General features: G+C 42.0%; 1 protein-coding gene across 2 annotated transcripts; it reads right to left on the reverse strand.

Annotated features, from left to right (window-relative positions):
• Positions 1-4,213: 4,213 nt before the first annotated feature.
• On the reverse strand, positions 4,214-26,533 carry ptges3.L (prostaglandin E synthase 3 L homeolog). 2 transcript variants are annotated; one of them, NM_001087139.1, is given in 8 exon segments: positions 4,214-5,693; positions 6,585-6,609; positions 7,165-7,227; positions 8,120-8,209; positions 16,002-16,100; positions 16,790-16,859; positions 17,622-17,735; positions 26,302-26,349. In NM_001087139.1, coding segments are annotated over 8 exon segments (483 nt in total). In that variant the 5' UTR covers positions 26,304-26,349; the 3' UTR covers positions 4,214-5,673.
• Positions 26,534-26,868: the final 335 nt, after the last annotated feature.

Here is a 26,868-nt window from a genome sequence, read left to right on the forward strand (position 1 = left end):
TTTTTTGCCTTGGAATCTAAAGCATGCCGTTTTCTGCCTTAGTGCTTTCAAAATTCAGTAATATACTTGCCGGGGAGTTTTTGCTGTACAGAAGTCCTAAATCTCCCTAAAACTATACATATCTGGTATTGGCACGTTCGAGAGACATAAGGCTTTCCAAATCAGTTGGATTTCATCTGTAAAATGAAATATTTTTCTGGTATAAATTGATATACGATGAAAAATGGTAATTTTTCTTTTTTTTTTGGTATTTAGCACTATAAATTTTTTTGCACAGGTGGAAATACATGAAAACTCAGGCAGATTTAGAAAGCTCAGTTTCTACCGAAAAAAACAATGTATAGTTTTCCTAGGTAAACTATAGGTTTCCCCTCAGAAAATGCCCCTAAAGTGAGAGAGCACAAAATGCTTAAAAACGGCTGGCATTTCGCGTAACCAAAATGTGAAATTCTGCTGGCACTTAAAGGGTTAAAACTGATCACTGGCGATTTCTTTTTTATGTTTTGTTTACAAATTTTAGCCAAATATTGCCTATAGCTGCCATTCAGCCTTTAAAATAGGGAATCGCTTTCAGATGTATGTTAATTGACTGGGGCTACAAAGCTCCTTTCTTGCTTTTTCACTATAGCCCGAGTGAGGGGAAGTGCATCATGGCGTTATTACTCGTCACATTGTTTACTCGGGGACTTGATTTTAATGCACTACAAAGGAAGGTAATTATTCACAGGTGTATGTTTGTTGGCTGGGGCTTAAAAGTCCCTGCTTTCCCACTAGAGCTCCTAAGCTAAGGGTAAGCGCACATTGGTCTTACAACTCACATTGGTTGCTGGGGACTGGATTTAAAAAGCACTACAAACTTAGAATGCTCATAAATAGCGTAGGACTTGTGTACAATGAGGGGCCTTGACGTGGCACGTGAGCTTAAATATTTTGTGTGGTACCAATGCCTTCATCTTTTGTAAAAATTGTTTTTTAAAGGGCAAACTGTGTGCTGGCAATTTTTCTCTTTTTTTCTTAGTATTTTACAGGCAGCGGTTTGAAAACACCTGATTTGGTTACTATGGGTTTCTAGATATGAGCATATAAAACTTCTGAAAACATAAATGTTATTCTTCATTCTGGGTCCATTCAATAGATGGCAAACAACGCAGGGAATGACTGGACACTCGCATATATCTGAATTGCAGTATTGCCCCATTGTTCAAAACAAGTTTAATAGATATACATACTTTTTGCCTACAGGTTTTGTTTCTAGACAGGGAAATTGAAGCTACTTCATGTTTAGTCCTATAGAGATAGATCATTACATTATCAGTGTACAGCCCCCTCCCTTAGTCCAATCTCCCTGTTTAGGGAGGAAAGAAACAAACCGATATGCTTGATACAAGTCCTCTTCATTGAACTCATGCTGAACAAAGATACATACTGCCCCATTAAAAATGCTGTTTGGGCCCAGACGGCTTTATTAATCAGTATTACAAAATGTATGTAGACTTATCTCCTCAAATGCTCCGACTATTCCAGGAATATCATGGACACAGGCTTGATCAATCCAGAGTTCTTAAATGCCCATGTGGTTACCACCCCTAAACCTGGTAAAACCCAAGATCAGCGTCAAAACTACAGACTCATCACTCTGCTTAATACTGACCTCAAAATATACTCTAAGTTACTAGCCCAATACTTAATTTGGTACTGCCCTCTCATTAAAAACGATCAAGTGGGATTCATACTTACCAGACAAGGAGCCGACAGTATCAGGAGGTTCCAGAATATTTTACATTTACTTAAAAGCACTAAAACACCAGCCCTACTGCTTTCCCTAGACACAGAGAAGGCGTTTTAACAGGGTAAACTGGGAGTATATGAGAGCTACACTGACAAAATTCCAGCTTGTAGTACGGTTTTTAAAAGCTATATCCCCACTATACTTATATCCGACAGCTAAAGTTTGTACCGTAGGAGCCCTGTCAGACACCTTCGAGCTCACGCATGGGACAAGGCAGGGGTGCCCACTATCGCCTTTGATCTCTGCCTTAATGGTCAAACCCCTGGCTCAAAGTATAAGGGACAATCAGGATATAAAGGGCATACCCACACCTGTAGGGCAAAAGAAGATTGGATTGTTTGCAGACGATATTCTCCTGGCTATCACAAATCCCCTAACCTCTCTACCTAATATTCTTTGAGAACTAGAACAGTTCCAAACAATATCGTGGTATAAAATGAACACCATAAAAACACAAGCATTGCCCATTAACATACCTAGGCAGGTTTTGGAAGGGATTACACATTACTACGCTTTTGAGTGGCGTGATTCCTATATACTTGGGAATCAAACTACCCAAAGACCCAGAATTATATTCAAGCTAAATCCTTCTCCATTGAAAAGACAAGTTGAATTAGAATGTAACAGATGGCGAAAAGAAACAAATTTCATGGTATGGGCGCATAATGGCTATAAAAATTAATCTTTTATGTGTTTAGAATGTTACAGGTACCACTCCCTCAAATATTTAGCAACTTTACAGAAAACTATAAATAAATTTATATGGCAGCAAAAGCCCCCGAGAATGGCCTTCTCGACTACACAATATTCTAGATCATCTGGAGGATTGGGGATACCCAAGATTAAAGCCTATTACATTGTGACCATATTGGAATCAGTTGTCTGATTACATGCGGAGAAGGGCTGTAGAGCATGGGTGGATATGGAGACTCATATGATAGGGGACAATTCTATAATTCATTTTTTTTGAATGCCTAAAAAAACCAGACCACCAATGGACTGTCCATAAAAATCCGGGACTCAACACAAGAAAAGCTTAAATTTGGCACCTTTCCTTCCCCTTTGCTGCCTTTAAAAGCATTGAAATATTTCATACCGCAAATAACCCTTAACAGTTGGATTGAGGCTGGAATTTTCCAATTATGAAACCTCTACCTAGCATCAACACTAAGACAGTTCGAGGACCTGGTGAAAACTTATGGTTTACAACAGCAGCAATTGTATACCTATGGACAAATCACTCACTTTCTGCGCACCATAACTTTGGATTACAAAACCATACGCACTAAGACACTGATGGAGTACCTCTGTAGTAAATTCTGGAATTGAAAAGCGATTTTGTCGGATTGCTATAAATGCAAATGCAAAGAGAGGAATCTCAAAAACTTCCATACATGGACAAGTGGGAACAAGAGCTACAACTACAGTTCTCTCCGGCCTCAGTGGTCTGCATGCATAAATAGTCCTAAAGGTGCCACCCACTGCACTAACCATTTAGAAACCAACATAAAGGTGGTTGGAAGATGGTACCTGACACCCTCCAGGATTGCAAAATATCCCCAACTTACCCCAATGTGTGTTGGAGACAATGTGGACAACAGGGTACAATGCTCCACATGTGGTGGCAGTGCGCAAAAGTGACAACATTCTGGACAGAAACCTTCAACCTAATAAAAGAGATACTCATAAAGGGAAATACCCCAGTTGTCTCAGATAGCGTTACTCCAAATGTATCCAGTACCAATCTCAAAGGATGAAAGGCGCTTATTGTTCCAAATACTGAACGCAGCAATAACCCTCATAGCTATTACATGGAAAACACCAACTACTCCTTTGATACAGCAGCTAACAAAACGAATAGAGTCAAGGAAATGTATGGAAATTTTGTCAGAAACTGACCCGGAAAAGAGACATAAAACCATACAAGCATGGGAGCCATGGACTTCCCACCAGATTTCCATATCCACCCAGGTTGCTCAGCCCAATCCTCCACATTAAGAAGGTCACATTACATGCTTTATGATGCACGCAACTGTTCTAGGCTAGCCATTACCATTTCAAGATTTCTATGCAATATAGGAGTGAATGGTTTACTGGAGATGTAATAACTGTATATTGATGCAAGATTAGAGTCATGTCCTTGCACATTGTACCTTGCGAATACCACTATATGTCCTTATTTTTTCTTTATTTGTATTTTTCTCAATAAAAGCAGTATTATATTTCGTAAAAAGAAAAATGCTGTTTGGGCAGGCGTTACAGAGCAACTGTAAGAAAAAAAACAAAAAACCGTTGCAAACTTTTAGAAAGTGTTAAAAAAAAAAAAAAAAATAAACTCTCCCAGCCTGTTAATACATAAATGCAAAGATTTCACATTTTGTAATAAAAATAAAATATATACATATATATAAAAAAAAAATCACATTGTCTCTTAACAGTTTATTAGAAATAATGCAGACAATTAAAAAAAAATCCCCACCACTTCCAAAACAACTTTAGGTATCGTTTCCTGATCAAAAAAAAAGGAATAAAACAAAACAGAATAGTGTATTGACATTTTGTTACTCTCTTTTTAATATATACTGTGACAGTGCAAATACAATTTGGTCTAAATGTACAGACTGATGAGAAATAATGTACAGCTGGCTGCACTCTTCCAAAGACAGAGATGCAAACGGGTGAAAGAAAAACAATTGTACAGGCATGTTTTAGAAGCTGTGAGAACAAAGTTCTTACTGTCATCCTTGGTGTCCAACCCAAAAACATAACCCAGACAATCCTTCTAAAAGCACACACACGTTGAATTTACTGACAAGTAGTTGCATAAGGATGTCCTGAAAATCTGAATTAGAATAAGGCTAGCAAATGTATAGAATGTGCTGCTAGAAACTAATATGGGGAACAAATGGTATGGCTATATCAAAGCATTAAAATACAAAAGCACATTTCAAAATTAAGGTAAATAAAATCAGCTTGTGTCACAGTATTGACAGAAGACGCTATTAAAGGAAAATTAAGTTCCGTGCTGCATCTAACAAACTCCCAAGAGTGACACGATTGGGTGAACACTACATAAAATTAAACCAGTTAGGAGTAAAAGAAAAGCTGTGGATTGCAGTTTTATACTTTCTTATTTCTTTCTAATTTGCAGGTTTTCTACTATAAATTGATCAGACGATTGAGACTTGTGCAATTATACACTGATGCAAAATAGATCAATTGTATTACTTCAGAATCACCTTTCCATAATCAAACAGCACATCCGTCTCTCCTAACATGTCTTGCTACTCACCCACATTATTTTCATTCAAATGTTCAATCTTTTAACCCAGTCGCATCCAAAGCAGGACCTACATGCCAGCCACTTGTCCCCACCACTACAATGCTTAGTGACCGTTTGGCTGTGTTTATGATCCACAAAGAAGAATCTGACCTGGGTTCCATTACAATTGCTAAGATGTGTACATTAATTTGGGAAAATGTTTGTATGTGTTGTCAGAAGAGATACACATGTAAGATGTGACCTGCTGGTTCAGATAAGATGCACACCATCTCCCCCCCCCCCCAGAAAAAAAAAAAGTTTAAGTGCATTGATATTGTGACTATATGCAATACCAAGCTGTGAAGTCTTGCATAAATACAGGTAATCAACAAAATACATCTAGAAGAGGCTGAATGGTGTGAATGAGTGAATGATGCACTGTACAACTGTAATTTCTGACCCTCAATGAAAGCCATTTGGTGGTGATAAACAAACAAGGCTGACTGGAAGTACTCAGTAACTGTATTTACAACTCAGATTTCAGCGAGTGTTGCAGTGTGTTGAAATATTTTGCTTTCCACCTATTTTCCCATCCATTTCCCAAACTGCAAGAGGACTTTTCTTATTCAAGGTCAGGCATTTCTGTAAAGAAATTAAAAAAAAAAAAAACCAAAAAAACACAGTTTAGAAAATGAACAGTCATTTCACAGTTACAATAACTATGACAAGTTACTGTACTTAATATGTAAATTTTTGCATGTCAGGAGATAATATATATATATATATATATATATATATAGATAGATATATATATAGATAGATATATATATAGATAGATATATATATATATATATATATATATAGATAGATTATATATAGATATATATATATATATATATATATATATATATATATAGATAGATAATATATAGATATATATATATATATATATATATATATATATATATATATATAGATAGATAATATATATAGATAGATAATATATATATATATATATATAGATATATATATATATATATATATAATATATATATATATATATAATAGATAGATAATATATATAGATATATTATATATATATATATATCTATAGATAGATTATATATATAGATAGATTATATATATATAGATATATATATATATATATATATATATATAGATATATATATATATATATAGATAGATTATATATATATATATATATATATATATATATATATATATATATATATATATAGATAATATATATATATAGATAGATAGATAGATAGATAGATAGATAGATAGATAGATAGATAGATAGATAGATAGATAGATAGATAGATAGATAGATAGATAGATAGATAGATAGATAGATAGATAGATAGATAGATAGATAGATAGATAGATAGATAGATAGATAGATAGATAGATAGATAGATAGATAGATAGATATATATATATATATATATATATAGATAGATAGATATATATATATATATATATATATATATGGGAAGAACTAGAACTTACTTTCATCATCACTGTCTGGTGAGTCCTAAACAAATTAGAGAGAGAAATTAAGATGTGCAGTGTCATACTAATAGTACAATCTATATTTTAATGCCATTACTTATATTACTTACATACTTCTAAATTGTCCTTTAAAATAACACTCGTAGAAAACAAGGTTAGATGTAATCTTTAACAGCCTTTTCTTACATAGTAACACAGAAAGTTTGGTTGGAAAAAAAAAAAAAAAAAAAAAAAAAAAGACACGTCCATCAAGTTCAACCTTTTAACTTTTTTTTTAACCTGCCTATCTGCCAGTTGATCCAAAGGAAGGCAAAACCCCATCTGAATCTCCAATTTGCCTCAGAGGGGGAAAAATTCCTTCCTGACTGCAAAATGGCAATTGGACCAGTCCCTGGATCAACTTGTACTATGGACCTTCACCTGGTGTCACATGGAACCAGTCCATCTAAGGCCATATTTGGCTTTCTTTCTGTCTGCAGTGAGACACTTAGCTGGCCTTGGTGCAGGCATGTGGAGTGGACTAGAAGCATAATTGTCTCTGCATGATCATCTATATAATGTCTGGGCACTAACTTACATCATCTGCACCATCTACTTCTGGTAAATCTACATCCTCATCTCCTCCCATATTGTTCATCATCTGTTAAAGGAGAGAGAAAAAAAAACTTAAGTACATTAAATTGCCAAGCCTTTGTTCTAAATAATACCAAAACATAACTTCATATTTAAAGGGTTGTAATTAAAGTAACAACTGCATATATAATTCAAAAAAATGCAAACAAAATCGACACAGCAAATAAGTAGCTGTGACAGGAGGAGCCTTTAGTAATCTTTGCCTCTGTGTTTGGTTTATGCATTTTCTTGTACCTGCTCCGAGTCAGTAGTTGAAACTCTTAAAGAGCAACTATCTTGAAAATGAAATTTTAATATAAGCTTGCTGATACTGATGAAAGAAACATTTAAAATACAACAATTAAAAATGCTGCATTGTTTCTGAAATAAGCAAGTTTATATTCACTAATTTCTCTTCATTCTGTCTTCATGCAGGAGTTGGGTGTCAGATTTTGATTGACGGTTATATCCAATATATCTTTTAGGAGGGCTCATTTAGCAGAGCTCACTCAAATAACAGATTCCAGTACAAAGAAAATCTAACAAAATAACTGCCTTTTGCACAAATTTTGCATGAAGAGAGACATGAGCCCCTGTATAAGATATTTTGGATCTAACTGTCAATGAATATCTGACACCCAACTCCTGCATGGACAGAATGAAGAGAAACAGAAACTGAGAGAGAAATAGTGAAGATAAACTTGATTATTTCAGAAACAGTACTGAATTTTTAATTGATTGTATTTAGAAAGTTTCTTATTTCAGTATGAAGAAGCCAATATTACATTTTCATTTTAGCAATAGTTCCCATTTAAGATTACAGAGGCTGATAAAGCTGCTGACTGAAAAAAGTTGCTATTTCCCTTTCAAGAATTTTTATGTCTTTAGGTGAAATACTGCTGTTACAAATGAACAGTTACCTCAGAAAAGTGGTCAAAATTTGACATGTCTTCATCAGAGTCATCTTCCCAATCTTTCCAGTTATTGAAGTCCACACTAAGCCAATTAAGCTGTAAAATAAAAGTAATTAAAATATTGCAATAAAACCAGCAACAACATCTTCCATTACAATAGCAATAACAGGATTTTTTGTTACTCACCGTTAAATCTGTTTCTCTGTAGTCGATAGGGGGACACAGGGACTCTAGGGGTTTAAGCTCCACCCTCCAGGAGGCAGGACACTTAGAATAAAAAAACTTAAGGGGCGTGCCAAGGAATAGGCTTAACCCCACACACTGTAAGCATACCTCAGTTGGTACCAAAGAGACTGCAGAAAAAAATCTAAAAGAACTCAACTGGCAACAGGTAAAACCAAGGAAACTTTTCCATAAGACCAAACGGTCAACATTTCGCTAGGGTCGGGAAGCCCTGTGTCCCCCTATCGACTACAGAGAAACAGATTTAACGGTGAGTAACAAAAAATCCTGTTTTCTCTGTCGTCTCAGGGGGACACAGGGACTCTAGGGGACTTAACAAAGCAGCCCCAGAACAGCAGGGAGGGAGCGAAATCAGGAATAACAGTGGAGAAGACACGTTACTGCACCACCGAGTGCAGTATCTTGCGGCCAAAGGCGGCTTCCGCAGAAGAAAACGTGTCAAGGCTATAGAATTTGGTGAATGTGTGAACCGAGGACCAAGTGGCTGCTCTGCAGATCTGGTCCAAAGAAGCCGAGTTACGCCAAGCCCAGGAAGCTCCCATGGATCTTGTGGAGTGAGCACGAACTGATGTTGGCGGAGATCTTCCCTTGGCTAGATAAGCTTGACGGATGAGTTCCCGAAGCCATCTCGCAATCGTCGTCTTCGAAGCTGCCATGCCCCGACGGGGGCCGGATGGAAGCAAAAACAAGGCTTGAGAACGTCGAAAGGGCTTAGAGCGTTCAAGATACCAGCGAAGTGCTCTGACCACATCCAGACTGTGAAGACGCCGTTCTTTATCATTCTTTGGAGCCGGACAGAAGGACGGGACGACAATCTCTTGATTGATGTGAAAAGAGGAGACGACTTTGGGTAGGAAGGAAGGCACCGTGCGTAGCACTGCTTTGTCTTTGTGGAAGACTAGCAAGGAAGGATCACACGAAAGGGCACCGAGTTCGGAGACTCTTCTGGTAGAGGAAATGGCTACTAGGAACGCTACCTTCCAGGTGAGAAGTGTCTCTGGAATGAATGCTAAGGGCTCGAAAGGAGGATCGAGCAGAGCCTCCAACACCAGGTTGAGGTCCCATCCTGGAACTGGTGGCCGGAATGGCGGAGCAATCTGGGCCACTCCCTGCAGAAATGTGCGGACCGAGTCATCCATAGCAAGTCGAGTCTGGAGCAAAACCGAAAGAGCGGAGACTTGAACCTTCAGCGAGCTTAACTTGAGGCCTAGCTGAAGACCCCTTTGCAGGAAGGAGAGAACTCTGGGAATGTCTAATTCAAGGAAAGGGTAGTGTGCCTCATGGCACCACGTCCAGTAAGTGCGCCACACCCGATGATAAGCTTTGGAGGATGTGGCTTTGCGTGACTTCAGCATTGTGGCAATGACCTCCTCTGTTAAGCCTTTTCTTCTCCAAATGGTTGCCTCAACAGCCAGCCCGTCAAAGCGAACAGCCCTGGGTTGTGGTGGACAATGGGACCTTGGTGGAGGAGGTCCTCCCGGGCCGGAAGTCGAAGTGGCTGTGCTATGGACATTTCCTGAAGGTCCGAAAACCAAGTTCTCCTGGGCCAATATGGGGCTATCACGATTACAGTCGAGGGTGACTGTCGGATCTTCTTCAGTACCCGAGGGAGCATGGGAAGTGGAGGGAAAACATAAGCCAGGTCGAACCGCCATTCTTGTGTCATGGCGTCCACTCCCATCGCCATCGGATCCCGAGAGCGAGCGAAGAAGTTGGGTACTTTGCGATTGTTTCTGGATGCCATGAGGTCGATTTGGGGACGACCCCATAGTTTCGCGACGTCCGCAAAGACGTCGGGATGTAGTTCCCATTCTCCCGGATCCAGCTGGTTTCGACTGAGGTAATCCGCTTGAGTGTTGTCCACTCCCGGAATGTGTATGGCGGAAAGTCTGACGGAGCTGAGTTCCGCCCACGTCAGGATTAGTTCCACCTCCGCTAGACACGCTTTGCTGCGGGTTCCTCCTTGTCTGTTTATGTATGCGACTGTGGTGGAGTTGTCGCTTTGCACTCGGACCGAGTTGTTCTGAAGTCGTGAGGACCAGTGACTGAGGGCTAGTCTTACCGCCCGAAGCTCTAGGATGTTTATTGGAAGCTTGGCTTCGCTGGGAGCCCAAAGACCTTGAACGGAGAGTTTGCCCCACGTTGCTCCCCAGCCCAGAAGGCTCGCGTCCGTTGTGATGACGGTCCAATCCGGGACTGCCCAGGACTGACCCGTGGAGAGATTGTGTTGGGTTAGCCACCAAAGGAGAGAGTCTCGTGTCTTTTGCTGTAGGTGAATTCTCTGGGTTAGAGGACCCCCCTTCCATCCCGATAGGATGTTGGCTTGTAGAGGCCGAAGGTGTAACTGAGCAAATGGTACAGCTTCGATGGACGAGACCATCAGTCCCAGTACCCTCATTGCCAGGTGGACTGTGGGTGGCTGACTGGAACGAAGAAGAGTGATCTGATCCCTTATCTTCCTCTGCTTGTCTTGGGGTAGAGATACCCGCTGGGTTAGGGTGTTGAATTGAAGGCCCAGGAACATCATCTGGTGACTGGGTGTCAAACTGGATTTGTTCCAGTTGATGGTCCAGCCGAAGCTCTGGATCAGGGATATTGCCGTCTGAAGATGTGCTCTGCACTGATCTGCCGTTCTGGCCTTCAGGAGCAAGTCGTCGAGGTATGGAGTCACCGAAACTCCCTGAAGTCGGAGGGTTGCTGCTGTCACCGCCATGAGTTTGGTGAAAACTCTGGGAGCAGAGGTCAATCCGAATGGAAGCGCCACAAACTGGTAGTGACGGTTCGTGAAGGCAAACCGGAGGAAGCGGTGGTGAGGAGGCCATATCGGTACATGGAGATAGGCATCTTTTATGTCCAGGGACATCAGCAGTTGACCCGGTTCCATACCTCTGATAACTGATCGTAGGGTCTCCATCTTGAACCGTACTGAACGTATGTGTTTGTTGAGAAATTTCAGGTCCAGCACTGGTCGAAATGATCCGTCTTTCTTGGGTACTAGGAACAGGTTGGAGTAAAAACCTGAGAATGTCTCTGACGGGGGAACAGGAATGATCACTCCATCCCGTTCCATGTTGGAAATGCAGTCCAGGAAGGCTTGAGCTTTGTCGGGCTTGGATGGAACCCTGGACATGAGGAATTTTCTGGGGGGGGGGAGAAGAAAAGTCCAGATGATAACCCTCGGTAACTATTTCGGTGACCCAGGCGTCTGACGAATAGTGGTTCCATACCTCCCGGAATCGAAGCAATCTGCCCCCTATTGATTGCTGAGACCCCGGAGGGGGTGCCCCGTCAGCCGGAAGTGGACTTGTCGGCCGAAGGTTTGTTGTGGAACTTGTTAGTTTTCCATGGTGTACGGCCCTTGTCGCTGTGTTTGGAGCGAAACTGGGAACGTTGAGGGGGGCTGTTTCGTCTGGAGAATCTTTCACTGGGGCCACGAAAAAACTTTCCCCGTCTAGAAGATGATGCGTTTCTGTACTTGTTTTGGGGGAGGAAGGTGCTTTTCCCCCCCGTGGCCTGTGAGATTATCTTTTCAAGTTCTTCCCCAAAAAGTCTTTGGCCCTTGAAGGGGAGCGAGGTTAGGGATTTCTCGGAACTGATATCAGCTGTCCAATTCTTAAGCCAGAGCGTCCTGCGGGCAGCCACAGAAAGTGCTGAGGTGTGTGCAGTAATCTGAATTGTATCAAGAGTTGCATCACACAAGTATGCTGCTGCCTCCGCGATGGATTGTGCAGATGACATAAGGTCCGTTCTGGGGACACCCTCTTGAATGTCTGAAATTAGAGATTCGGACCAGGCTTGTATGGCTCGGGCTACCCAGGCGGACGCCAGGGCAGGGCGAAGGGTAGAACCCGCAGATGAGTACACTGCCCTCAGGAATCCCTCTAGCCGTTTGTCAGATGGGTCCTTGAAGGCTGCGCGTCTGTAACAGGTAAGGCAGTGGACTTAGAGAGTCTAGAAACTGGAGCGTCCACTGCTGGTGGCATAGACCATTTTTCCACCGATTCTTTATTAAATGGATAGGACTTGGAAAATTTCCGAGTAGCTTGGAATTTGCGTTCAGGGGAATTCCATTCATCATGGATAATGCTGGTAAGTTGTTCATGAGATGGGAAACAAGCTGAGGATTTATGTTTCCTCTTAAACAGATTTGCAGAAGAAGTGTGCTGTTCTGCTGACTGTGAAATTTTTAGTACTTCCATCACTCCCTTAATAATATGATCCACATCGTGAGGAACCTCTCTGCCTTTGGTCTCCTCCTCGTGGTCCCCCTCCTCGTCAGAGGAAATATCAGAAAGTGGGAGTTCACCCTCTGAATGGGAGGCAGCTCCTCCAGATGAAGAGCCCTCAGAAAATAAATGGGAGTCGTCGTCCGCTGTGGGACTGGAAGGTCTTTTACGCTTCCCGCTAGGCTTGTGGGCTAGTTTGGCTATGGCCCTGCCTAGATTATCAGCAATTGAAGGTAGACTCTGCAATGATGCTAGAGACTGCGAAAGCTGGATAGCCCATGAGGGGGCTGGGGGGTCAGATGATGTACCTGCAATCCCATCTTGTGCAGAATTATCTTGTGAAGATTCGCCACATTGAGGAATCTCGGGTGTGGCAGGTTCCTGGGCAGGTGCAGAGCCCTGACCTTTGGAGCAAGATCTGCAGAGGGATTCAGCCTGACCCCCAGGTATTTTTGTGTGGCAATTTTTGCAGGCAAAATAGGTAACCTGTGCTGTTGGTGCTCTCCCCCCGGCCCTTGGGAAAAGTCCCCCTGACTTACCTTCTGCCATAATGCAGTGTCAATGGTACCTGCTGAGGAATGGCTGGAGAGCGCAGGGTTAATTTTGCAGTGAAAAGTTATAAAAACTGCTTCCTGAAAGGGAGAGCGTGCCCTAGGAGTAGTAGGCAGCACCGCGTTTTGGAGCGCTGCTGTGAGTCCCTCTCCGTCCCACTCTGGATAAGCAGAGAAGGCGCGCTGTGTAACCGCACGTAGCAGCTCCTTCTGTTCGCGCTAACACAAAATGGCGCCTGGAACGCATAGACGCGATGCGTTCCAGGACTGAAGCGCAGAAGGAGCTGCGCGCGAAAGCCGACTGAGCGGTAGAGGGAGAACGGAAGCGCCTTGGAGTGCCAAATCCCCCAAGGATAAGTGGGCCTACTCTCCCTGACTGGGGGGAGGGGGGGGGGGAGAGCAACCCGGGGAGGAATACATGAACAGTGCCATGGTACTCACCCGGTGCTTCACCGTACAGTGCTGCTGTCCCTAGTGGGTGGCAGGTAGTGACTGTGTGGGTCGGATATAGCCTGAAATGGCTAGGGTAGAGACCCCGGTGAAGAATCCCGCGATGGGGGAATTCCAGGAGTAAACAGGCATTCCTGTACTTGGAGATACCCCACAATGATGAGTGCTGCTGAAGAGCATGCGAAGTCCATCCTCCTTGAAAGCAGGACACTTAAAAACTGAGGTATGCTTACAGTGTGTGGGGTTAAGCCTATTCCTTGGCACGCCCCTTAAGTTTTTTTATTCTAAGTGTCCTGCCTCCTGGAGGGTGGAGCTTAAACCCCTAGAGTCCCTGTGTCCCCCTGAGACGACAGAGAAACATATATATTAAAAGGCAATCACTGAAAATACAATAACAGTACACAGCATTTTGCAGCCACACTATCAGGAAAGAAAACTACCATTTATAATCATTGAGGGCAGGTTTGCTCAATGGGATCAAATAGGCACATCCAAGCAGAACCTTATTCATACTCTGCCTCCTCTGTGCAGCAGTTGGGGAGTTTTAGAAAATACTTTTGCCCACAGAATATATAATACAGTAAAATTACAGAATAATTAAGATACATAGAGAACACAGTAACATTTTCAGACTCTGGTATTGCATACAAATTTAAAGAACCATGAAAAGGGGCAAGGTTGTAGGGCCCTCAAAATCCCCACATCTGAAATTCCAAGTTAAACAACTGCAGCCATTGTCTAATAAAAGCTTGATCCACCTTACTGCCACACTGTTTTAGATAAATTGATATTTGACAGACATAGGCCTAAAGGGATGGCAAACAATGTAACTGCAACAACTGATATATTAATTACCACTAATCTATTCACCTAGACAATAGTCAAACTGTTTTGCTGTTACAAAAAACACTTTGCAAAAACTAGCCCCATGTGGTGTCATATATGTTCTGATGTAGATGACCAAATAGAACAGACGTGACTGATGAGATAGCTGGTGGCGTTCCAAAAGGGGATTGTCACAACAGGGACTCCGTTTCAGCGCTGTGGCACAGACATTCAAAATCATGAGGTACTAAAGAGTCGCTTTGGAGACAGAATTATGCATTTTTAAGATCACCACCCTGGGGCAGACCCCCCCCCCCGAAGCTGATATACAGTTTCGGCCCACCCCTGCATATGCAAATATCCTTCTGCAAGAAGATGTTTATTTCATGTTTGGTTAGCTTTCTTATTGTAATTTGTTCATTTTATTTGTATCCAAGGGGTATTTAATTTTCTATTATGGTAATATGGCCTTGACATGCGCATCTCATAACACTAAAGGGCTTAATTTTCCACTTAAATGTGCGTTGGGAGACTCACCCACTTAAAAGACACTTTACTTTCTTTCCCATCCACACAAATCATACTCGAGAATAGATATGATCCTCTTAAATAAACCCATGGCCCCTGCCATAACTTGTACCTCGATACATGTTTGCCTTTGGTCTGACCACTCTATTGTTAAGCTCTGGCTACGAAATACTGCACCTAGACCGCAACAATATACTTGGAGACTAGACGATACCCTTCTATCTCACTCCCCAAACAGCAAAAGAAATTCAATCTTTTTTTCAATTAAATAGAACCCCTGACATCAAGACTTCCACATTGTGGGCAAGCCCATAAGGCCTATACCTGAGGCCTACCGATACAAGCCTCAGCTAAATGTAAAAGAACTAAAAGAAAAAATGTCATCCGTGATGGGTCAACTGACACTACTTGAAACCGAAAATAAAATTTGGCCCACTACCACACATAGGCAAGCAATAGAGAAAATAAGAATGGAATTAAATTTGCCAATGACTGAACAGGAAGTCAAGAAGCTACTACTGATGGCTTGGCTTCACTGCCAAATATTATAGGCAATATGCTTCAACAATTGCCCCTAAGGTATCCCTATTTAATGATATGTCTGGGAAAGACTTTTGATCGTGACTCCCAATCAGCTCATATAGCTGTAATACCTAAGCCTAATAGGGATAAGACAATTTTCGTCCCATATCGGTGCTTAATACTGATCTTAAATTATTAGCAAAAATTTTCATGTATCAGTGACCTGATGCATAAAGATCAAGCAGGTTTTATCCCCAACAAGCAAGTCACTGATAAAATCCACAGACACCAATCAATACATTTAAGTAAAAAGAAAGACACCCCTCCATGCTTTATCGTTGGACCTGCTACATCTGAACAGCCATTAACACACTGGTAGGCTGCTTAGCATCTGAGGCATGCAAGCTATACTGTAATATGCAGTGGGACAGACCCTAACATGAAGAAACATTCTTGAAGATCTGCAAAATGTCAGTGTAATATATTTTAAAGCTTCTTTTTTTCTCACCTACTACACCTGCAATATTTTATGTAGTAAAATACCTTTGCCTTTTCTTTTGTCAGTCGTGGCCATGATTTTCCAGGCTCTCCTTTTCGTAAACAACACAAAACAGATCTGTCTGTTCTTTTATGTTTAGATGCCTAAAAAAAAAAAAAGAAGAAGACAATATACAAGTCAATTTGGGGTGTGGGCAAAAAAACTATTTTTGGAGGTAAACCATACAAACTTTCAAGATTTTACTTACTCTTAAGGCATACTAACATCACTAGATGCTATTTAAAAAAAAAAAAAAAGATGTCCACAAAAAACGCTACTGAATTAGCAGTAGTTTCCTCTTTAAGAAACTACATTGGGACCTCCCATGTAGGTTGTAGAATCTGCTCTGCATATTAGCTAAAATCCTCAGGAAAAAAGCAATAATATATTCATTTTACAGCCTACCTGCATGCTCCTCTTTGCTCAAAAAACATATTTTACTTTCAAATGCATAAAGATTCGAAATAAAGTTAGTTTCAGCATTTTGGGCCCTGGCAAGTGTAATGGAGAATATTTATGAGGTCAGATTTTTATTTTGATATACATGTAACCTATTCTTTAAAATGCTTTGAAACGGATATTAGGGCTGGCAGTCTTTCCACATCTAAATTCTAATTAAACAAAATGTTGCAATTTTTCCCTCAACATGTATTATTTATATTTTGAATCTTGTTTAAAGACCCAAGATAACTGCAAAACAAAATTACAATAAACCAGATAGTATGAAGATAAATTATTCTAGAACTTATTAATGGAAGAAAAAAAAAAAAAAAAGGACAGTATGTTAACTTACATTGGGATCAATAGACTGAAAAAGTTCAACTTCATTTAAATATTTTACACTATCCGCTCCTCCAAGACAACTGTAAAAAAAAAGAAAAAAATAAGTTTGAATCACCAAATACTGTATTCTATGAACAATAACTATAAACTAAAGTGTATATTCATTAGTGTCATAGAAGGGTTTATAAAAATCTGCAAGCAGATAAAATTGAAACATAAACAAATGTTAGTGTTTTAACAGCTATACATTATTTTTCATCTTACAAGGGATCTAAACCCAAAGAATTAACCTAATTCAGTGTATGCTTAGAGTTTTAGATATTAGCAGTTTGCCCCTATATGTAATAAAGCCACTAAGTTGGCCCAGTAGCAGTAACCAATAAGATGTTTGCTTTTAAACAGGCAACCTGTAAATTCTACCTGCTGATTGGTTGCTATGGGTTACTACCCGGGCAAACTTAGTGCCATTTATAACACAACCCCCGTAGACTGGTAAACAGGCTTTCAGCTCAACAGCTCTCTTTGAAGGTCAGAGTGGCAGTGGTGATGTGTATTCACATCTTGTATTGTCAGTTAACCGTTTGCTGACTGAGAAAGCTGAAAACCTGATATTAGCAGTCTGCCAACATATCATAAAAAAAAACAGCTTACAGAAGCACTCAAAGTATGTTTACAATAACTAATTTCTGAACTACTTATGTATAAAAGGCACTAACATAATGAAGTAACAGCACCGTGTTTACATTAAATTGCCATGATTTAGAACATTTGTACAAGTTTTATTATTTGAAACACAAAATTTTGTTAAAGCAGATGACCACTAAAACAGCCAGTTTGCTTACCTGAATGTTAATTTATTTTTATCGAAGTCTGTTTTTACATTTTTGCTGTCCTCCACACAAAATTCAAGAAAGACGTAGTCTCTTCTGTCGTACCACTTTGCAGATGCTGGCTGCCTGCAAAGAAATTGTGCATTAATGTTTACAGTATCTAATATGCATCTACATCTTCCCACTATTTGTTGCAGTTTCTTTGGATAAAGCCACATGTTAAAGGAAAACTATACCCCCAAAATGAACACTTAAGCAACAGATAGTTTACATCATATTAAGTGGCATATTAAAGAATCTTACTCTGTGTGTGTGTGTACACTGTATATATATATATATATATATATATATATATATATATATATATATATATATATATATATATATATATATATATATATATATATATATATATATATATATATATATATATATATATATATTTTTTTTTTTTTTTTTTTTTTTTTTTTTAAAGTAAATATTGCCCTTTTACATCTCTTGCCTTGAACCCCCATTTTTGTGATGGTCTGTGTTGCCTCAGAAATCACCTGACCAGAAATACTCCAGCTCTAACTGTAACATGAAGAAGTGTTGAAGCAAAAGACAGAACTCTGTGCGTTAATTGGCTAATGTGACCTAACATGTATGGTTTGTTGGTTTGTTTGTGTGTGCACAGTGAATTGTACGATTGCAGGGGGCGGCCCTTTTTTTTTTTTTAAATGGCAATTTTCTATTTATGATTACACAATGGCACATACCACTAGAAAAGTATATAATTATGAAAAATGGTTTGTTTACATGAAGCAGGGTTTTACATATGAGCTGTTTTATGCAATATCTTTTTATTGAGACTTACATTGTTAGGGGGGTATAGTTTTCCTTTAATAAAGTTACATGTATAAGTTTAACCACTTAGGGCCAATTTATCAAAATGTGAAAGAAAAAATACACCAGGCAACTGTTAAGCGCAAGTAAAATTTTCTGAGTGGTAGTTACTATTTTTATGTACAAATCTTATGCATTAGGTCTAGAATCTACATTTGCAGTATATTAAATGTACACAGCACAATATACTTTACAGTTGTGAAGATGTGGAATTCTCTCCCTGAATCAGTCATACAGGCTGATACATTCGATAACTTTAAAGGGGACCCGTCACCCAAAAAAAGCTATTCCAAATCCTATTTTATCATGTTAATCAAGCAAAATGAACTTTAAATTTCACTATATAAATTATTAGAATCTCGTTTCCTTCAGTCTGGGAATTCATAATTATAGCAAGTCAGGCAGCAGCCATTTTGTGGACACTGTGATTAAGACAAGCCTTGCATCATCTCAGAATCCTGTTTGTGCACCAGAATGGGGGACCTGATGTGCATCCCCATGCCCTGATTACACAATTAAATGGTTTAGAGAACTGGGTGAATGTGGGGAGAGCAGTGACATCTAGAAAGTGCTTAATGGAAAGTGAAAGTAATTGCTTGCCCCATAAGGCATAGAGGAGGGGCAGGCAATATGTGACTGACATCTAAGTTTTAAATGAGTGTAAGGACCTATAGGCTCTATTAGGCTCCTATAGAGTTAATCCCCTACCTTTGCTTAAGTTCTCTTTTCCCTTGTTATTGGCCTAGCCCTTCTAACTGGTAAAGTGTAACATCCACACCTATTGGACAAAGAGTGTAATGACACTCCCCTGCCACACTGCTATATAGTGCTGTGTAGGGAGTGGCCTCTTCCTCTTTGGTTCCTGGTGTCTGTGCTGCTGGTGTTTCCCATTGAGCCTGGGATCACCAAGGCCCCAGTAAAGCCATTTACCCCAAAGGGACCTGTACCTTTGGTGCTGAAGTCGGGAACCAGGCAATCCCGTGAATGAGGATTAGCTATCATTAGGGCAGATCTGTAATAGTCTCTCTAGGAGAGAGAGATAGCTAGATTAAGGTAGCATGAGCAGTTCTGTGCTCCAACGAGGAGAATAGCAGGGAGTAGCCTCCCAAAGGCTTTTAAGGTGCCTTTAGTGTAAGGAACTCAGTGATAGGGAATTCAGTTAGCAGAGCACTGCCTGACCCCTACTTGATCGATCCTGTTTCACTTTGGTCGCTGGTCTTTGGGAGTGAGATATTCTTCCTACTGTTTGACTTGGGGAGTGACATCTGTACATGCTGCATCATCATCAATGCTATCCTTTCTCCTCTGTGATGTGCTAAATCCTACTACAACTCCTGCGTGAGTAAACCTGTGGTCAATTGCCTTTGCATATCCTTTTGGGTTCAATAAACCATTTCACTTGTTTTCACTATCTAAGAACCTCCTGGCGTCCATTAATCTATCTTTTACACTAATTAGCCTGTGGGTTGTAGTTTTACACCATCTTAAAGGGGAAGCTTCCATTTAGCGAAGGCTCCGCCCTGAGTGTAGTTTCACAGTGTAACCCATGCTCATACACTAGCTGGACACCCTTAACCCCTAATTGGCGGGATAGGCCAGAAAAGCGTTACATTTTGGCGCCCAACGTGGGGCCCCGCCCCCAATCCAGGCTATATTTTGTGTTTTTACAATTTTTGTGAAATTGGTGCACTGTACCTTTAAATTTTGCTGACAGGCTGCCGGACCCGTTAGGCAAAAGGCAGTCCTGCACGCACTTGCTATTTTTGGTGTGCGCATAGTAAGGCCGTGGGTTCGGGCTTGGTGGTTCTCCCCGTTTCCCCTATTCGCCTGCGCCACTAAAGTCCCGCCAGGCGCGTATTCGCTGGCGTTTTTGTTTTGCACTGGAGTCGTCGCTGGCGCCATTTTAGCCCTCGCGAGATTTTCAGGCGCCATCTTGTCCCGCGCAGATCCTGTTTGGCGCGCTTGGGCAAGGAGGCAGTCTATGACTATACGTCATCGCCGCCATTTTGTGGAGTGTTATCTGGAGGGAGGACGTGTCCCAGCACAGTTCCTGCTTTGGCCTACTTTACAAACCTAGCGACTGCTACGGTGAGGATTGTAAGCACAGTTACTCCATTTTAGTAGCGATATTAGCTACAAACATATCGCCCTTCACTGCGGATACCCCGACGGTTTATATCAACTTTGTCAAGGTCCCCAGTGCCGCACCTCTACCGGTCCACGGCTGTGGCCGGATCCTGTGCGGAGTTCATACTAGCTCTGTCCAATACCCTGCGGCTGCGGGTACATCATTTGCCAACCATCTTTAGCCACGTGGCGAGCGGCTGATTTGAAGATGGCGGATCATGGATGGGACGGCTGGCCTGATCCGGAAGCCGGTTCTGCTTCCAATAACTTCACCCTGAAAGACCCACTACCTGAAACGAGCAATAAGAGGTATGTGTGGAACGGCACTTTTGGGGAAAAATATATCACTGCCGAATGTAAGGGGATTGTGGCGTATTGTGGGCGCTGCGGCGCTGAAGGGGATAGAGCTTTCCGAAGAATTAGCTCTTCGTGCCATGTGTGTGGGTTTGGTTGCTGGATGGGGCCCCTAGCTGTTGTAGAGGAGTCCCCAGGGCCAATGATCATGTCCCCAGCACCTCCCGCACCAGAAGAGATTGTCCCCAGGGTGCCTGATGTCGCAGCCGTGACTGGCAATGAGCCTGCACCCCCTGCCTGTCCATCACCAACGCCACGCTGTTCTAGTCCCACGGCTGTGGGTGAAGAACAAGCCTCTGTTGCTATGGGGGGCATTTCCTTAGATCCTCCCGCTAAAGATGCAACACCTGCCACACGTGGTAGGGGCCGCGGCCGCACTTCCTCCACGCTTCCACGGAGCACAGCTTCCACTAAGGGGAATGCTAATGTCTCCCAACCCAGTTCCTCTGCGGAGAGCAGCTTTCTCTCTATAGCATCTCCAGAGCCAGACTGGGCCGAAATGGATTTTGGACCTCTGCCAACTCCATCTTCGTCTTCTGATACCAAGTTTTTCTGTTATGAGCCACTGCCTCCTAAGAGCCCTGAAGTCGACAATTCCTTTTGGGTCTCCCCTGGGCGTGCTGATCCTAAGAAGCAGCGCACTGTCTCAAGGATCCAGAGGATCATCAATATCAAGGTGTATGACCAGTGGGGCTATTACATGCCGTATGCCCCCGAATGGGTGTATGATGAGATGGAAAAGCACCTTGATGAATGGATCTACGGGGAGCTCCTCAGGAAGGAGGGAATTGGTTCTGGAGGCCTCTTCCACAGCGACGCTACCAAGAGGGAGCGTGACCTGAATTTCCTCAGCAACGTGGTTCACGAGTGGTGGTACGGCCATACCATCCTGAAGCACTATGTCAAGAGCTGCGGGAAGTTCCAGGAAGAGAAGCATTTTGGGCTCAGTGAGCTTATATCCAATGGGGGCCGCGTTGACAAGCCGCACCCCAACTACTACCTTTCATATGAGGACACACGGGCCAGATCATGCCTTGGGAGAGGGATCGAAAAGCCTTCCTTAGAGGAGGTGTGACTGTAATTCCTCCGGGTGTATGACCCCTCTATGTTTGCACAGCTCTCTCTGGGCTCCAGTTTGTTGAGACTTCCTTGAGGGTTGTCTTTGTTTCTTTCATCTGGATTGATGCCCGTTTATTGGGGCCTTCTTCAAAGAAGTCGTCCAGATTGATGCCCTGTTTGGGCCTTCTTCATTTGTTTGTTCACCATTTTCAGTTGCTGGACTTATGGACATTGTCCAGGACCACTTGTAAATAGTTGGGTTCATGAGAAAGGACTGCTGAGCCCCCACCAAAACTCTTCTACCTCTAACTACTCGCTGAGTAGCACCTTTATTCTTGCCTTACTACTCCCCAAGTGGCTCTCAGTAACTTTGTACACTTGGGTAGGGGGGGGGGTGTGATATGGAATAAAGCTTTTGGTTATGGTGGGGTCATGTAACTCAACTGCACTGAAAATGAGTGTTCATGTGTGAAAAGAAATGTATGCTAATTTTTCTTTTCAGCCAAGCCTGGGCCTGGACCTCCTGATACTCTATGGATGGTTCAAGTGTCGTAAGTTAAGTGCCTGAGTGTCCTTATGGGTTCTCATGAATGTAATAAAGTTATGCAACTGATGTTATTTGCACTGAAACTTACTCAACACAGTATTGCACTTTTGCTCTTTACTGTTCTTTTCTCCACAGTACCCATTGTTACCAGGTATTCCTCAGGAGGGGATACCAGAAGAGTGATGTTCAATGGTATTGTTGGTTTGCACTTGTATATTCACTTTGTTACTATTGTGTCTATATCATTTCACCATTGTCGGGACGAAATGGATTTTTCCCCCGGGTGTATGTAGGGACCTATAGGCTCTATTAGGCTCCTATAGAGTTAATCCCCTACCTTTGCTTAAGTTCTCTTTTCCCTTGTTATTGGGCCTAGCCCTTCTAACTGGTAAAGTGTAACATCCACACCTATTGGACAAAGAGTGTAATGACACTCCCCTGCCACACTGCTATATAGTGCTGTGTAGGGAGTGGCCTCTTCCTCTTTGGTTCCTGGTGTCTGTGCTGCTGGTGTTTCCCATTGAGCCTGGGATCACCAAGGCCCCAGTAAAGCCATTTACCCCAAAGGGACCTGTACCTTTGGTGCTGAAGTCGGGAACCAGGCAATCCCGTGAATGAGGATTAGCTATCATTAGGGCAGATCTGTAATAGTCTCTCTAGGAGAGAGAGATAGCTAGATTAAGGTAGCATGAGCAGTTCTGTGCTCCAACGAGGAGAATAGCAGGGAGTAGCCTCCCAAAGGCTTTTAAGGTGCCTTTAGTGTAAGGAACTCAGTGATAGGGAATTCAGTTAGCAGAGCACTGCCTGACCCCTACTTGATCGATCCTGTTTCACTTTGGTCGCTGGTCTTTGGGAGTGAGATATTCTTCCTACTGTTTGACTTGGGGAGTGACATCTGTACATGCTGCATCATCATCAATGCTATCCTTTCTCCTCTGTGATGTGCTAAATCCTACTACAACTCCTGCGTGAGTAAACCTGTGGTCAATTGCCTTTGCATATCCTTTTGGGTTCAATAAACCATTTCACTTGTTTTCACTATCTAAGAACCTCCTGGCGTCCATTAATCTATCTTTTACACTAATTAGCCTGTGGGTTGTAGTTTTACACCATCTTAAAGGGGAAGCTTCCATTTAGCGAAGGCTCCGCCCTGAGTGTAGTTTCACACTGTAACCCATGCTCATACACTAGCTGGACACCCTTAACCCCTAATTGGCGGGATAGGCCAGAAAAGCGTTACATGAGTTTACAACAGCTATGAATGCTTTAATAAAAAAAGAATTTGGATTTTCATGTTTAATTAGAAAGGGACTTTTATTATACAGTCTGGGCAACAGGTCCACTTTAAGGCAAATTGGAGAGGCTTCAAATGGGTTTTTTTTTTGTTGCCTTCCTCTGGATCAACTAGCAGTTAGGCGGGTTATATAGACTTAAAAGGTTAAACTTGATGGACGTCAAGTCTTTTTTTCGAACTGATAACGTTAATATGTAATAGCATTCATTGTAACAACCATTGCAATGCAACATGTGAAGGCAACATCCTTTCCAGCAACCTGAATGTTAGTGTAACCTCAATGTGGTCTCAAATGATGGCGTCACTACCTATAAAGTCTAGGAACTCAAGAGTTTTTAGAGTTTTTAAAATGAAAATATTTATACTGCGACAGTGCAATTTTGAGTATGTGGCCAGCTGTGCACGGCACTTGCAGGTTAAGGCGAGTTTTGTTCAGATGTGTAGTACACTTGGCAGGCCAGAGGATAGTTGCTTGCAACTGCAGATTGCTTCCATGCAACAGCTATCTTACCCGAATTAATACGGCACAGGTCCCAATTACATGGAACAATGCTCAGTGTTTTGTCCAACTACAAACTGCTTAGAACCTGTCCGAACAGTCTACAGCAATGGCTTCCAAACAGGGAGGCTGTCTTCCAGTGTGGTATGGCTCAGCCAGAAGATTCTAACACAAATTGGATATCTCCTTGGTGTAGTAGTGTCAATTGCTCAATCATACAGTGGTGGGGTTCGCCAGGTCCACATAAACTTCAGGGTACAAATAATGATTCCACTGGAGAGCTGGTTACAATGCAGTGTTGTGTTTTATTGAAGATGCATAAGCACTACATGTTTCGTACCTCAAGGGTCCTTCCTCTGGTGCACCAGAGGAAGGACCCTTGAGGTCTGAAACATGTAGTGCTCAGCCAGAAGACTAGTTAAAGGGGAACTATTGCAAATATGAAAATCTAATACCGTACAAGATTTTCAAGCGATTGTTTTATCTTCTATTCATAAAGTTCCTTCTTTCCATGAGATGAGGCTCATATTTAACTTTCATCCTTTAATGTACGATTTGGGGAGAATGTCTGTTCCCTGCTAGATATACTAGAAACCCTGCTTAAAGGTCAGTTATGCAGAGATTTTTTACTATATTATATATTCTGGAAACTATGGCAGAAACTTCAATGGTTTCCTGTATCCATAGCCTTGTGTAGGAAATACCAGGCCATGACCAAAAAGTGCCTCTCAGAGAAACATAGAGGCCAGCAACCGCATAGTGTGCTTTTTAGCTGTCTGAAAAGTGCCTGCAAGCTATGCCCAAGATCTGATGTTGTAAATATGAAGTGCAGGTGTGGCTCAGAGCTATATACATATAGGAATTACAGTACAAATATATAAAGCAGGTAATCCTCCAGCTATAAAACTGAAAGAATCTTGTGTCTGCCTTAGATTGACTCGTATAAACAGCCCTGATTAATAGGCCGAGAAGACGGGAGAAACGGAAAGATCAGGTATCATCAGCCTGTAGCTCTGTTGTTCAGACAAAGGCAAGAATAATGCAATATTTTGTTTGCAATACAAGTGTTTACCTTGCAGCACTCTCAATACTGTGTAAGAAGCCTCCCAGCATGAAGGAATAGTGTGTAGGCCACAGGTTGCCCAGCCTCAAGGTAACTGCTAGAACATTCTGCACTAAGTCACTGATTGTGTGTTGCTGATGGGAAGTGCACGGATCTTGCTGCTGGTTGTTATAGTTCAGATGCATCCTACTTTATAACCTTTATACACAGTTCTCATTGCTGTGCCTCGAGCGAGCACATTGAGTTTTATTGGTGGGGCTGGGCGACATTACTAGTGACAGGGGAAAGGAAAACAAAGGAAAGGGCAGCATGTTGCCCGAGACATGGCGACACCCACGAGCGCGCGCCACACATGCCGGTTTTACAGGCCGAACACATGAATGAAGTCACAGCGCCGGTTTTACATGCGAAACACACGAATGATGTCACAGTTCTGGCGGAGTAAGAGGATTAGCGGAGGGGATGGCAGAAAGCTCACTATAAAGAGCCTTCCTCCCGAGAGAAGATTGTGGGGTCAGGGAGGCTGTAGGTAGAGGCCCGACTGCCGGTTGCTGCCAACACGTGTTACTAATAGAAAGGTCCAGCCCCGCCATTCAGCACAAACAGAATGAATCACGTGACAGCAGTCTCAAGCAGAATAAACAGGTCCCCGCTTCCTAGCAAACCCTACTGCCTCTGAAGGGCGAACCCGCCAGTCTCTCCCCTGCGTTCCCCAGCCGCAATGACTGACAAAAGGCATCTGCACAGCTTAAAGTGTCGGCAGCATGGCCTGTAATTTCCCTGCCCATACCCGCCATCACAACACTAGACTCCCGCTCTCTCATTTCTTGAGCATGGTGGAACTATTGCTCTCGTGCCACTTACATGTTGCGTGTCTTTTAGCTCGGCGCTCGTTCCCCGCTCTCCTCACGCACTTCCCGCTGCAGCTACTACCGCTCCTCCTCGCGCTCTCTCCAGGCCTGCCTTACGTCACCGGGAGATGGAATAAGCAGTGCCCGCGCTCCTTCCGAGAGGGATTGGCGCGTACTCTCGCGGTAATACGTCACGATGGATCTGCGCGCTCGGATTGTGTTGCTGCTGCCGCCTATTGTCTGTCTGAGGCACTAGCTGGCGGGAGCGTCTAGTAATTGCTAGAATGTTCTGCCTATAAGTGTATGGCGCTGGCGCGGAGTTTGTGTAACAAAATTTGTAAAAAAAACATATCATAAACGAAACGGTTTTTGATTTTAAAAGAAAAGTCTATCATGTACTTTGTTTTAACTCATATTTGCAACCCACGTCCTTTGTCGCCTGCAGTGTGACGAAACCCTCTCAGGGGCAGATTTATCAAAGGTCGAGGTGAAGTTTCAAAGTGAAAAGCTTCAAATTTCGAGCTATTTTTTGTGCACTTCGACTAGGGAATAGCCATACTTTGTTTCGAATTTGTAAAAA

This window comes from Xenopus laevis, chromosome 2L (genome assembly GCF_017654675.1).
Source record: "Xenopus laevis strain J_2021 chromosome 2L, Xenopus_laevis_v10.1, whole genome shotgun sequence".
Taxonomy (NCBI): Eukaryota; Metazoa; Chordata; class Amphibia; order Anura; family Pipidae; genus Xenopus; species Xenopus laevis.

Coding starts and splice junctions, on each gene's coding strand:
- ptges3.L (XM_041580876.1), bottom strand. Junction 16,860..17,621: donor AAAAATAAATTAACATTCAG/GTAAGCAAACTG, acceptor TTTTTTTTACAG/TTGTCTTGGAGGAGCGGATA. Junction 8,210..16,001: donor TGACAAAAGAAAAGGCAAAG/GTATTTTACTAC, acceptor TTTATTTTACAG/CTTAATTGGCTTAGTGTGGA.